The 13,186-nt window shown below is 35.0% G+C and overlaps 2 protein-coding genes across 7 annotated transcripts in view; one reads left to right on the forward strand and one right to left on the reverse strand.

Annotated features, from left to right (window-relative positions):
• Positions 1 to 13,186, forward strand: part of LAMA2 (laminin subunit alpha 2) — a 453,474-nt gene that overhangs the window by 113,962 nt on the left and 326,326 nt on the right. The window lies entirely within an intron of this gene.
• On the reverse strand, positions 7,921 to 8,708 carry LOC118705215 (enhancer of rudimentary homolog). The gene has a single exon (XM_036413670.2). It carries the CDS (start codon positions 8,619 to 8,621, stop codon positions 8,307 to 8,309), a length of 315 nt encoding a protein of 104 aa, XP_036269563.1. The 5' UTR covers positions 8,622 to 8,708; the 3' UTR covers positions 7,921 to 8,306.

A 13,186-nucleotide genomic window follows, 5' to 3' on the forward strand; every position in this document is an offset into this window, starting at 1 on the left:
ATTATATGTTGGCATATATACATGCTAATAATTGTGCTGTCACTACAATTAGAATGGATGAATATAAAAACATTAAATTAAAAACCCTACCTTGAAGTTAAAATTAGGACTAACCTCTAATATATATGAATAGGAATAATTTGAAATACTGACTTGACTATTTAAATGTCTCCTCAAAATGTCTTGGAGAGAGTTATTGCTTTATTAAATGCTAATCATCAGTCAATTTAAGTACTTTTGTTTTAATAAATCATGTAGCTTGTGGGCCTTTGATAAGAAATTTTTTTTGGACAATTACAAATGCAATTGACTAAACACCATGCTAGAAGATTTGACAAAAATTATTATTGATCCAAATTGGTCAAAAGGATTTTCAGAGTGTAAGTCCTTATTTCTTCATTTTTAGTGTGGTTAATTGATTTTGCTAAGGAAGCACATTTAACTTTTTTCTTGTAATCATAATGAAAATCCTGCCTGAATATTTACATATCAACACAACCTTTAAAGTCCTATTTACTCATAGATATTAAATAGAATTCCATTCTTTACATAAAAGAAGCATTTCTGAAGACATAGAAAATAAGTATATTTTTTAAACACTAAAATTGTGTCTTTTAAATAGCATTGCCAAATATAGATTCATAATGAAGGTTAGGGTGTTAAAGAACTTGTTAGAACAAATGGTTTATTGTAAACTTGTTTATTCCATGTTAAATATCTGCAGTTTTTAAAAGTTTTTATATCTTAGTCAAATATATATAAAAATAGTGAGAAATTTGATAAAATAAGATTTTATATTTGAAGTAAAATTAGCACTACTGATTGGATTAAAAGTCATAATTTCACATTTTGCTATTTATATTATGTATTTATTTTAAATTTTAATTTTTTAATTCTTTACTATTTTCCCACTTAAATGTAGAAATATATAAGAGCTCTTGGTAATTTCTTTACAAATTTTATTACTTTTCCAGCATCTATGTGGATACTGGTGACTGGCAAATAATAGGTGCCCAATAAATAGCTATTGAATAAATGGGCACGTTGGCTGAATCTTCTTGTCTCTGATCATTCTTCTTGCTGCTATTTTAGCATTACTTTATCATATTATCTCCCTTCTCTATAATATGATTATATAAATGATTTCTTGCTCAGCATAGTATTGATATAAATGGCTAATCCAACCCTTAAACTTAAATCAACTTTTTAGTAATATTAGTTTTTTAAACATCCAATAAAATTAAGATGGAATGTGTGGCTTCTCCATTAGGAGCCAACTTCCAAGTTTCCAAAAGGATTCAGTTTCACTGAAAAGCACCTTTATCTATTGATAACATAATGTGGAGATTCTGTTTTAGCAATACATGAATTACATGTTGACACAAAATTACATTTTATTAAAAATCTTATTGTAAAACTGACCACCAAGGAGTTTTAAAGTAAAGTTTATTCCCCAGTAATGAGCGGGACTCATTACGGAGGTAGAGAAATCAGAATTGAAGGAGTTGGGAGGGGGGATGGACACAGCTGGGCTGCCACCTGGACATGAAGGATCAGCAGCACGTGGCAGGTCTGGGGGTCCTTTTAAGGGGAGGAACAGGAGAGGGCGGGACCCAGGGCAGAACAGGAAGGGGTGGGCTCCAGAACACTTTGGCCCTCCCTGATTGATGGCTTGGAGATGTCTCCGTGATGGATGCCAGTAATGTCATAACTCCGCCCACCAGTTGGGAGGAGGGAGAACCTTATACTTATTATTTATCTCTTTAAAATCATTGCATTCTACTATTTCCAGTATGATTTTAAATGAGTACTTTTAAATTTTATTCTTGAAACATTTAGTTTGTCCATTGGTACTTTCTTTTTTTTCTATTTTTTAATATTTTTTTATTGATTTTTCACAGAGAGGAAGGGAGAGAGATAGAGAGCTAGAAACATCGATGAGAGAGAAACATTGACCATTTGCCTCTTGCACACCCCATACTGGAGATGTGCCCGCAACCCAGGTACATGCCCTTGACCGTAATCGAACCTAGGACCTTTCAGTCCGCAGACAGATGCTCTACCACTGAACCAAACTGGTCTCGGCAATTGGTACTTTCTTATTGGTTGTTCTTGCCATATACATCTTGACATTTTTACTTGGGTTAAGTAGCAAAAACTACCGTATTTATGGATTTTTTGTGAACTCACTTTTTGATATAGACTCTACTTTATCTTATAAAAGTTCACAGCATTAACATTTGGGTTTATTGCAGTTCTCTTCAGCATACACACACAAATACACATGCATTTTAAATTGTACTCTAAACAAAGTTTTATGTTTTTTTTAACTTTATGTTTGGAATCATCACAACTTTATTATGGAAGTGTATTATTATTTTATTGTCCAGATGGAAAAATGAGGTCAGAAAGGATATGAAACTTTCTAAAGTGGCAGAGGCCATTAAATATTGCACACTGCATTTGTCCCTCAACCAACATACTTGCACATTTAATGGAACATTGCAAATCTTATGGCTTGAAATAAAAGTCCTGATGATTTACCTCCCCCAAAAAGGAACTTCTCAGCAATAGCACCACTCTTAATCCAGTTGTCAGACAAAACAATGTAAAGAAACAAAAACCTTGGGAGTTATCCTTGATTATTTTGTTCCTGCATGCCCCTTATCCAAGTCCTGCAAACTGAACCTACAAAATATATCCTGAATCTGACACTATTACCTGCATCATCACCACCACTTAATCTAAGACACCATTATCTCTCACCAGGCTACAGAAGAGCCCCTGGCTAGTCTCTCTGTATCTTATCCCTCTTTATGGCCTTCTCACCAAACAGCAGCCATAGCAATCTTTTAAATACATATATTGGATCTCACACCATCTCTGCCCCAAATGCTCCAATAGCTTCCTACCATGCACAGATGAAATCCATACTCCTTGCTACATCCTGTATAGTCTGCATAGCCTGGCCCTTGTGTGTTCCCCCAACAGTGTAGCTGCTACTCTTTTATTCTAGACATTGACCTTCTTGGGATGAACCGAGTTTATTCTTGCATCGGGCTGTTTACACTTACTATTCCCACTACCTTAAATGCTCCTTCCTAAGATTTTCCCAATATCATTCCTCATGGAACTAGTAAGTGAGGTATCTTCTCACATGTCACCTCAGAAATTCCTTTCTTAGTCACCATCTATTTTAGAAACTTCTACCTAAAATTGCACTATTTATTCATTTACCTAGTTTGTTGCAATGGGAGACCTGGAAAGCATTTAACAACTGGCTCTCCAGAGGGTAAAACAAAACAAAACACCCTGATTTGTACTGTTACCCAGTTTTCATGGTGTAAATATTCCCACAAGGGCTGATTTTTAAGTTACCAACATGATGTCATTCAAAATGGGATTGGAAAGAGATGCACTCAGTTGGTTTTTTGAAAGCCATTGCAAGCTGGTTCCAGCACACCATTGGTGTATTGCCTATTTTTCTAAATATAATCCCCATGAGAGAGCCACTTTCTTATCTTCACTGTTGTATTTCATGACTTAGTTTAAAAACTGGCAAAATAAATAATGCATTGCACAATCATATTTGTAGAATAAATGAATCAGTGAACCAACCGATGTATTACTCAGTGGTACTTAAATATTCTGCAGAAGTGTAGACTATTAGAATCTGTATTAGGAATGACGAAAAACACAAAGGTAAGAGTAGTACTAGTAAAACAAATTTGACCGGAGGTATAACTATCCTTCCCATCCTTCTTAATCCTGGAGCTGCCTCAGTTCCTGTTTAAATATTCCCCTTCAAACTGTCCTAAAAAGATTATTAAGCATGTGAACATTCTTCATACTTCAATAATTTCTTGCATGCTCAGGCTGCAAAAGTTGATCTGAAGTTAGTCTAGTGTGCTGTGTACTTTAAACATTTGATGCATGTCTAAATTATTAATGTCAAGAATATCTACAATTTAAATTATTACCTTTTATGGTTTGTATTATAATAATAAAGTTTATGACCTAGACAAAAAAAGGACTACATCAAGAATTTGAAAAGTCATACCACAATTCTGCATTTCCATCTGTGATGGTACTTGCTAGTATATTATGCTGAACAGGCAAAAACTCGAGTGTCTTATCCATACAAAATATAGGTTCAATGCTTTCAGCAAGTGACTATACTTACATTCTGTTTATGGTCACTATTTGTGATACCATTCTATACTGATTGCAGATAGAAAGCCTGGGATAAGAAAAAGTTGAACCTGCATCTTTTCTACTTTTTATAATGCTTTGCCAGTAGCTGCAGTTCTCTAACAACAATCCACAGTTTCTTTGTTTATATATTTATTTTTAATACTCACCCAAGAATATATTTTTATTGATTTTAGACAGACAGAGTGTGTAGGGGGAGAGAGAGAGAGAGAGAGAGAGAGGTGAGAAACTCAATTTGTTGCCTCCCATATGCGCCCCACTGGAGATCAAACCAGCAACCCACAAGATTTATTTATTTTTATTCAGAGAAAACCAATTAGTCCTACAAGGAGAACTTTGGAAAGTGCAGGAGCAGTCAGACCCACTAACAGCGCACTTGTTTGTGAAGGCCACACAGAGGAGACAGAGACACTAAAGTGTCCTATGTGTATTGCAGATCCTTCTGAAGTTTCCAAAATCTAGATCTTGGCACCTCATAAATTATTTGACTTAATAACACCACCAAAATTATATTATGACTTGGTGGGTTTCTAGCAAAAATAACCAGGATAAATCTAGGCAGACTACCAAGAGGGTAGAATTTGCAGGGTGGTTATTGTAAGAAGTTGATCACATCTCCTCCTAAAATAGTAGCTTTTCAAAATAGTCATCATAACTATTTGGCACTCAGTCCTTAGGAAGTGTTTATATAATTATATGAGTGTTGTCTACTATTCTTATTTTTAAATTGTAGCCAGAATGACATCAGATTCTGAAACTTTCTCATTGTTCATTTTATTTATACTCCTCACACTTCACTGGCAAGTGAGGGCACCTCTTTAAAATTTAGGTGTAAAGGCCAGCTTGACAAACCTTGGCACAATGCTCTCATTTGCAAATTTTCATTTCAGAGGGAGAATATGTGATTTAGACATATTTAGGATTGTTAGCTAAGTAGAATTTCCCCTCTGTTTATGATGAGGCATGTGTCATCTGTACTTATTAATGTTGTATGTTTAGGTAGGTTCACCCTCTAGGTACTTGTAGAACACCTCACGGAGATAGATTGACTCGGTAAAAGAAGCCATAAAAATAAGTCTACAGGGGCTAAGCTGGCTACAGATAATTGTGGATGTCACTTATTCACAGGGTTGCCAGGAGTTGGAACCAACTCTTTGGTGCACAGAACATGCATAGAAATTACCTTGAGGTTTCTTAAGTCATTTCTGAGTTGGCATTCTATTTTTTATCACCTATCAAATTAAATTTTTAAAAAAATTAGTTGGGAATCCATTATGTGCTAAGACATTAAAAGGTGTTTATAGAATTATTCTGTAGTTTCTACTGCTAGCAACTTATAACTAATTTGATGGTAAAACAGGCAGAATTGCTTCTTTACAAAGCAAAATTAAATTGTCATAAGAGATGTCCAGTTGTTTGTTTGCAATGTAAAATGGTATATAAGAATGTGACTAGGTTAGAAATTAAGATGTGTGAAATTCTAATATATAAAAACCCTGGGTTCATCATATCCTCAACGATTGGGAGGCTCAACCAACCAGAAGTCAGTCCTGATGTCAGCACTGGGTGCCATGGCGACCCAGCACTGACTGCTACTGCTGCAGGCACAGTGACCCAGCACTGACTGCTGAGAGGGCTGTGAACCTTATTGGACTAAAATTTAGGTGTGGTTATGGATGTAGTCCCTCTGTAGGCTATAGAATTCATTTCCTTGATTTTTCTAGCCCTTTCTTCCATCTTCAAAGCCAGAAATGTACTTCTCATGTTCCATCACTCTGACATTCTCTTTTGCTTCCCTCTTCTACGTTTAAGGATGTTTCTATTTACATTGGCATCACCCAGCATTATCTTCCTATCTCAAGGTCTTTAAATCATATCTGCAGTCCCCTTTGCCATAAAAGGTAACATATTCACAGGTTCCAAGGATTAAGATCTGATCTTAATTTTAGAGGGACCATTATTCTTTCTGCCACATCTACCCTCTGTCATTTCAACTTTCTAATCAGTTCCTACTTATGTCATAATTTTTGTTAGCAGAAATAAACCTCTAAATGCTGAACTGCCTGGTTAAAACTAGGCACTAAATAAAATGTTTATTTCCGTATGGAAAAGAATATCAGGAAATGAAACATTGAACACATCTTTGTTAGGGAAACTTGAGTTGTGAAGGACCAGAGCCAGCCTTGGGGAGGAATTCAGATAGTGCTATCTTCTGAATACTCCTGCTGTTTTCACACCTTCCTCTGCCACTGTTTACTTTCCATTTTAGGCAAAAGCTGTATTAAGAAAACATATTTTAGTTTAAAAAAAAATCCCTGAATTATAAATAAATACAATTTTTCAAAGGTAGTTAAAGTTTCAGAAAAGGGGGAGCAGCATAGTCAGAGACTTCAAAGAAGATGGAGATGGATGTAGAACATGAATTTTTCAACCATGTTTCTTGTAACTCTGAAAGCAATTAAGGGTGGTGTGTGGGCTACAAGGGTGGTAAAGTAATAGACAATAGTGGGTACAAACTATTTTTAAGAATGTCCCTGGAGAAGGACAAGAAAGTGGGGCAAAATATAAACATGGAAATAGCTGATGCTATTTCATTTGTAGTAGCTGAAACTGAATAAACGTTAAGTGACTCATCTGTTGAAAGAATTCATGAACCAAGATCACAAAGTTTCATTCTGTCTTTGATTTGCTGTTCTGCACTGTTAACATTATATGTCTGACTCTTCCCGTCACCACAAATCTTTGCTATTATTCCCCAAAAGCTTTGAACTAGAGTGATTCATTCATGTCTGCAATGTCATAAATTGGAGGATGCGCAGATTCTTACCCTGGTAACTATAGAAGCACAAAAACAAAGGCAATGCCAGGTATTTCTCCAGGGTGAATACATTTCACAAGGCAAGCTTTAAACTGTCACATTTCTGATTGTCTGTGATTCACACCAATATTGTGCTCTGTGATGGCTTCATTGAAAGGACTGTCATGTTCTATAGGGGACTCAGCCTACCTGCTCTTTTACCAGTGTCTGGTGTGAAAGCCATGCTGTGCCAATGGCTTGTTCACAGAAGACGGGCCAATCTTTTGAACCGTAGATTGTTTCAAATGGGAGAGAAATAGGTGAGGCGAGAATAGATGTCAAGGGCAATGCTAAAGAGATGGAAAAGGCTTGTCTGAGTTTTACCTGCAGCGAACATTGTTAAAAATGATAGCTGTGTAATGAAGCATGGAGGACTAAGTGCATTAATAAGCTCAGGGAGGACTTTATTCATACCAATTTGGATTCGATTCTCTTGTATTACTAGTTTTCTTAAGACTGGACTAAAATTTTGATACCTTCTGGGCCAGCAATGCCCTTAAGATTTTATAGTTAATTTGAAAGAATTATTGAGACCTATTTTCTTCAGCTCAAAATGCAGTGTGGCCACAGTATTAAGCAGAGTAAACCATTTATCAAGATAGTAAAGAAAAGGCATTCAATGTTTTTAAGAGCAAGCACTAAATTACCAGTAGTGGTAAAATCATTATGTCAAAGAGATTTATTTATTTATTTAAATGAGATGTATTAATGATCTTTTTATTCTGATTATGAAAATTTCACAACATACATATGTTATAGAGAGTGCCATATATTCAGATGTACCCAATGTCCACCTGTATGAATTAACTCATGAACCTTCTTTTTTTTTTTTTTTTTTTTTTTTTTTTTTTTTTTTTTTAACTAAAGAACATTTATTTGTTTTTCACTAAGACTTTATCTTAGCACATAATTAAACTGTGTCACTACCCCCACCCCAACTTGAAGGGTTAGTACAGTGAATGTTATAAAGCAGATATGAAGGATTGGAGTCAACATTAACTGACAAAGAAAAACTTCCTTCTAGATCATCATAACAATAAGTAAAAAAAGAGAGAAAGGGGGTGTGTGATGGGAGTTCAGATTGAACAAGATTCTCACATATCATCTAACACATTCAATCCTGGCCAGAGTGTACCAAAATGGAAACAGGATTACTATAATACAAAACTTCACTACAGATTGCTGTACACACCTGTGTTCCAAGCCCACCCCCAACCCCCAAATGCTGCCAACACAACTATTTCCCGGCCTGTTGGGCCTGTCGACGAAGAAGCACGTAGATCTTCTCTTTAATCCAATCTTTGTTATAAGGCTGGTATGTCTGGGTATCAGCTCGGTAAACAAGACAGCTGAGGTCCGCCAGATCATCAATAAAATCAAACAACTGGCTGATATCATATGTGATAGAGGGGCTGTTGGGATTCATTCTCTTCAGATGTTCTTCATACATTTTACAAACACCTTCCATGCACTCATTCACTGATTCATAATCAGCATAAGTTCTGCCTTCTGGTCTCTTGGTAGGCTGTACCAGCAAAATGGTGTGAGACATCGCGCCAAACTCTTTCGCTGCAGCCGCCGCCGCCGCCACACAGCCACACACGAGCTGAACCACAACGCCGCCAACAGCCCCATGAACCTTCTTGTATCAATTCTATACTTATTCACACCTCCAGATAATTTGCAAACAAATTCTATTTATACCTCTTTCTCTTTAAATATTTCAGTATGTATCTCTGAAGGATATGACTCTTCTGTAAACAAAATTATTGTCACAACTAAAACTTAACATTATAACTACTACTTCTTTAGTACCCAGAAAATATTCAAATTCATCCCATTCACTTCTAAATTGTTTCATAGTTTTCCAAATATTTTAATGGTTGATTGAATCAGGATGCTCCTGAAGTCATTTAGTGCATTTATTTGATATAGTTCTTAAACCACTCTTAATATATAATCTCATTACTTATTACTTTCTTGCAATTTGTTTTTTTTTGAAGAAACCTGGTTGGTTGTCCAATAGAGCTATTCATATTCTGAATTTTATATCCCTGTGGCGTATCCTTTACTACTGTATTTTGTGTAAATGATAGTTTCATTTAAGAGACTTGCTCTGATTTGGCACAACTGCTTTATAAATTATCCTGTGTGATTCCATTACCCTGCAGAAAATGTCCAGATGTCTCTCTTTTGGAGATGTTGGTGGCCATAGGACCGTCATTTGAGAGGTCCCATTCATTGTAAACAGTGGCATGCTATAGAACCGCAACTTTCTCCATTTTTTTTTTTAATTTAATAATAGAACCCTCTGCTCATTTCCCTTCCATCTCAGATTTCCTTGGCTATTCTTGCTTATTAATTCTTCCAAATCAACTTTATAATAAACTTGTCCAGCTCTAGGGGGGGAAAAACTAATATTTTTTAATGGAAAATGAAATTGCTTTATATCTATATATTAACTTAGAAGAGCTGAAAATTAATGATATTTTTCAGAAATAGAAGTTGAGATTGTTTTTTTTTTGTTATAGAGTAAGGTAGAGAAATCCTTCAAATACTTTCCCATGAGTAGTTAGTCAATAATTGAAACACTTAAAAATATAATTTCACCAAATAATTGAACATTTTATCTTTCAAGCATTATATCATTAGTTATCCAGTTAGATTACAGTTTCTTAGAAATTCTGGAGTGGTAGAGTAATTTATTTTCAAATGTATAAACTTCACATGAGTTTAATGTGAGCATAAAAAATCTTTTTTAATTGAGGGCAGAATGTTTTTGTTTCTCTGGCAACATGGGAATCATTTACCCTGAGGTGAAATATCTCATTTGCTTACCTGCAACTTATTAAGTTCATACTCAGCAACTGTAGGGGTGAGGAATAAATGGACCACATGTTATACCTGGGTGACAAATACAGATCATTTCAGTATATGAAATGATTGCATATGGACTTATCTGGAAGAAACTGTGTTTCTTGATTCCTCGTTACATTATTCTATGTTTTTCGAAGCAAGTGTAAATTTACAAAGGGCCATGAAACTCTCCCAGAAAGTAATAATTGGATCTATTTCCAGGTTATTTTTTAAAATTTAGATTCTCATTTAAACACTTGTTATTTTGGAGCTAGTTGTAAAGTTAGCTTCCAAAACAGTATTATTAAACTCTGTACAATGATCTCTTCAAAGAATTTTTAATATTATAATGACCTATTTAGAATTCTAATGAGCCATGTAAGATATAATGAACCCTTGCTCAGAAATGTTTGCTGGGAGGAAGAGCTTGCCTACATTCAGCCCACTGCTCAGCCCTGCTTCTGGTCAGACCTGCTGCTGTGAGGTCCTACTGGACTTCCCCCCAGGCAGTGGCTACTTTGAGTACTTATTAGGCCATGACCACTGCTCTTCCTCATTAGCCAACTCCCATGGACCTTCCAGAAAAAATGCTGAACTCTCCTCATCCTCTTCTCTTTGTTAGTGGCTTCTTCTTTATTTCTTTATTCTCTTTTTCAAAGTCTCAGGTAAAAGAACAGATAATATGAGTTACATCCATCAACTCAAACACAGAGGTTTACACACATTTCTGTAAAGCTCCCCTGAATATTCCAATGGATAGAGTGGGCTTGAAAATTAGCATTTCTAGGATCCTTTCTGGTTCTGATATTGTATAACTCTCTTTACTTTTCCAAAGCCAATTTACCCCTATGGATAAATATGAGAATTTGATAATGCACTTTTAGAACTAGGAATACAGATGAGTTTTCAATGTATATTAGAGATGGCATGACAGCACATGAAAATGTTAAAATTCATATTATGGATAAGAACAGGTGTTAGAATATTGCCAACCCTCTCAAAATGAAGCAGTTTTGTTATGTGGACTTGATATAGGAAATTCACAGCAGCCAACCATGTGGGGAGGAGGTAGAGCTCAACAGTAGGCAGAAGCAGAATTGGATGGCCACATAGGCTTTGAGAGATTAGGATAGAAGAAATAGAAGAGAGAATTCATGTCTTATGTGAAGGATGAAGTGCCATTTTCCATATAGAGTGGCCTTCATTAATATTCTCATGGGTTTTTGGTGGTTTTTTTTTTTTTTTTTTTTTTTTTGGAGATCAGCCTATAGGAAAGAGATTCCATAGCTTTGTTACATCATTAAGGAATCTTATTTTGGCCTGGCTCTCTTAACTGCATGCTAGTGACACTCAAAAAGCCTCAGTAAAATCTCTAAGTCACAATCTATTTTGGTAACATTTTTCTAGATCTGCAATTCTTCTAAAAACTAAGAAATTAGGATAAAGTGGGTTCCTTAGAGTCCCAGCAGACTCTAGATCTAACAATACGTGTGATAGAAATTGGTTCTGGGTATGGGAACCAACTGGTTATAGGTGAGCCAAGATATTCCGCCTTTGGGCACTAGACAGGCCAAAACCTCTAGGATACTCAATGCTATGAGGTCTCCTCTCTTTACTCCAGCACTGTGCCAATATATCACACTGTGCCATGATGTAAAAAACATTAGGAAGCATCACTGGTCATTGTATGTAACTTGTTACTTTGGGACTCAAGGATTCTTTAGAAAGACTCTGTTCTTCAATTCCACCCTAAAAGAGATTAAGTTGTTAATGTGCTGCTTAAGTATAGCAGGAACATCTAATTCAGTTCTGTATCAGTGAACTAATTACATATTTTGTTAGGTGACATACAAATGGATTATGAAAGAGAAAATTCACTTGTTTATGTATAAAATGTCAAACTTATTTCAAAAAGTTATCTTGGATTTTTTTCTTCATGCATCAGGTTTGTAAAAAGTACCTTCCAACAGAGAAATATTTGGGAATTATAGGTTGATATTTAAGGTCCATCAAACCTAGATGTTACATTTTTGTACTTTTCATTATGAGGTGTTTTTTTTTTTTTCTTTTCTTTTCTTGTTGCACCCCATACTGATTAGGGTTTTACTCATCTGGAAATATGACTACATAACTACTGATTTTGAAGAGTTTTTATGCTGAAAACAGAAGACATAGTTAATAAAAGTAGCATAGGTACCTAAAGAGAATTATTCTACTATGGTCATTAAAATTGGAACACTTAGAAAATCTCTGTTGAAATTTTCACAGCCATTCTCTGATGTCTTCAAAGAATACTTCTATTCATTGTGATTTCAATAATGCTGTCTGCCACATTTTTAACAGTTTATTCAAAGTAATACATGCCAATTAGTTTAATTAATTTTGCATGGAGTGTGAAAGAATCCATAGAAAATAAATGAAAGAAGGATATTGTTTTGAAAAGGGCCTCTTCTAATCTCTTGGGCAGTGGTTGCTTTTTCATGTCACTTAATGCTGACCATTATTTTGAATTACAGAAGGAGTCTGTGGGGTTTCTAGTATGACTTTATTTCATGGAGTTTATCTATTATTCCGGAGCCTACACAGAAATTCCTAAGTCATATATATATCCACATTCTAATTCAAGAGAATTTGGCCTCTTATACTGGCTTGCTGACCTGCTTTTTAAACAAAATTCTGTAGCCTCAGTGTATCTTTATTTCTCTTATTGCATACATATGACCTCTAATTACTCTTTGTTATATTTTTTATTTATTTTTCTATAAGGAAAGATACTAATATGAAATATTTATGTTGACTCTATTTTTCCATAGAGCATGCAGTGTTTTGTATTCATTATCTTAATATCTCTTCCAGGGTTTTGGCTTTGAAAAAGATACATTTGGATAAAATAAAGGATAAAAGGTTTAAGTAATTTTTTCAGTTCACAGAGGCATAATAGGACAAACACTATATATGTCATATTTCTTATAAGTGATAAAACAGGCTAGTGCTGACTGGGATTGAAGCTCAGACAAATAGGCGTGTACACACACACACACACACACACACACACAGTGTTATGCTAATAGAAGTAAAAAGGAAGCCTATTATAATGATTTTTATTATTCAATTAAATCTAATAAATATTGAATACCCACTGTGTCAAACAAATTATAATAAGGATTGTAGCATCTATGCCCTTTAGAAGCCCTTTTGTTATTTGTATTCTTTATCATTTTAGTAATGTTGTCACAAATACTGCCAGAAATTAGGGTCAGA

Source organism: Pipistrellus kuhlii, unplaced genomic scaffold, assembly GCF_014108245.1.
Source record: "Pipistrellus kuhlii isolate mPipKuh1 unplaced genomic scaffold, mPipKuh1.p scaffold_m20_p_5, whole genome shotgun sequence".
NCBI classification, from domain to species: Eukaryota; Metazoa; Chordata; class Mammalia; order Chiroptera; family Vespertilionidae; genus Pipistrellus; species Pipistrellus kuhlii.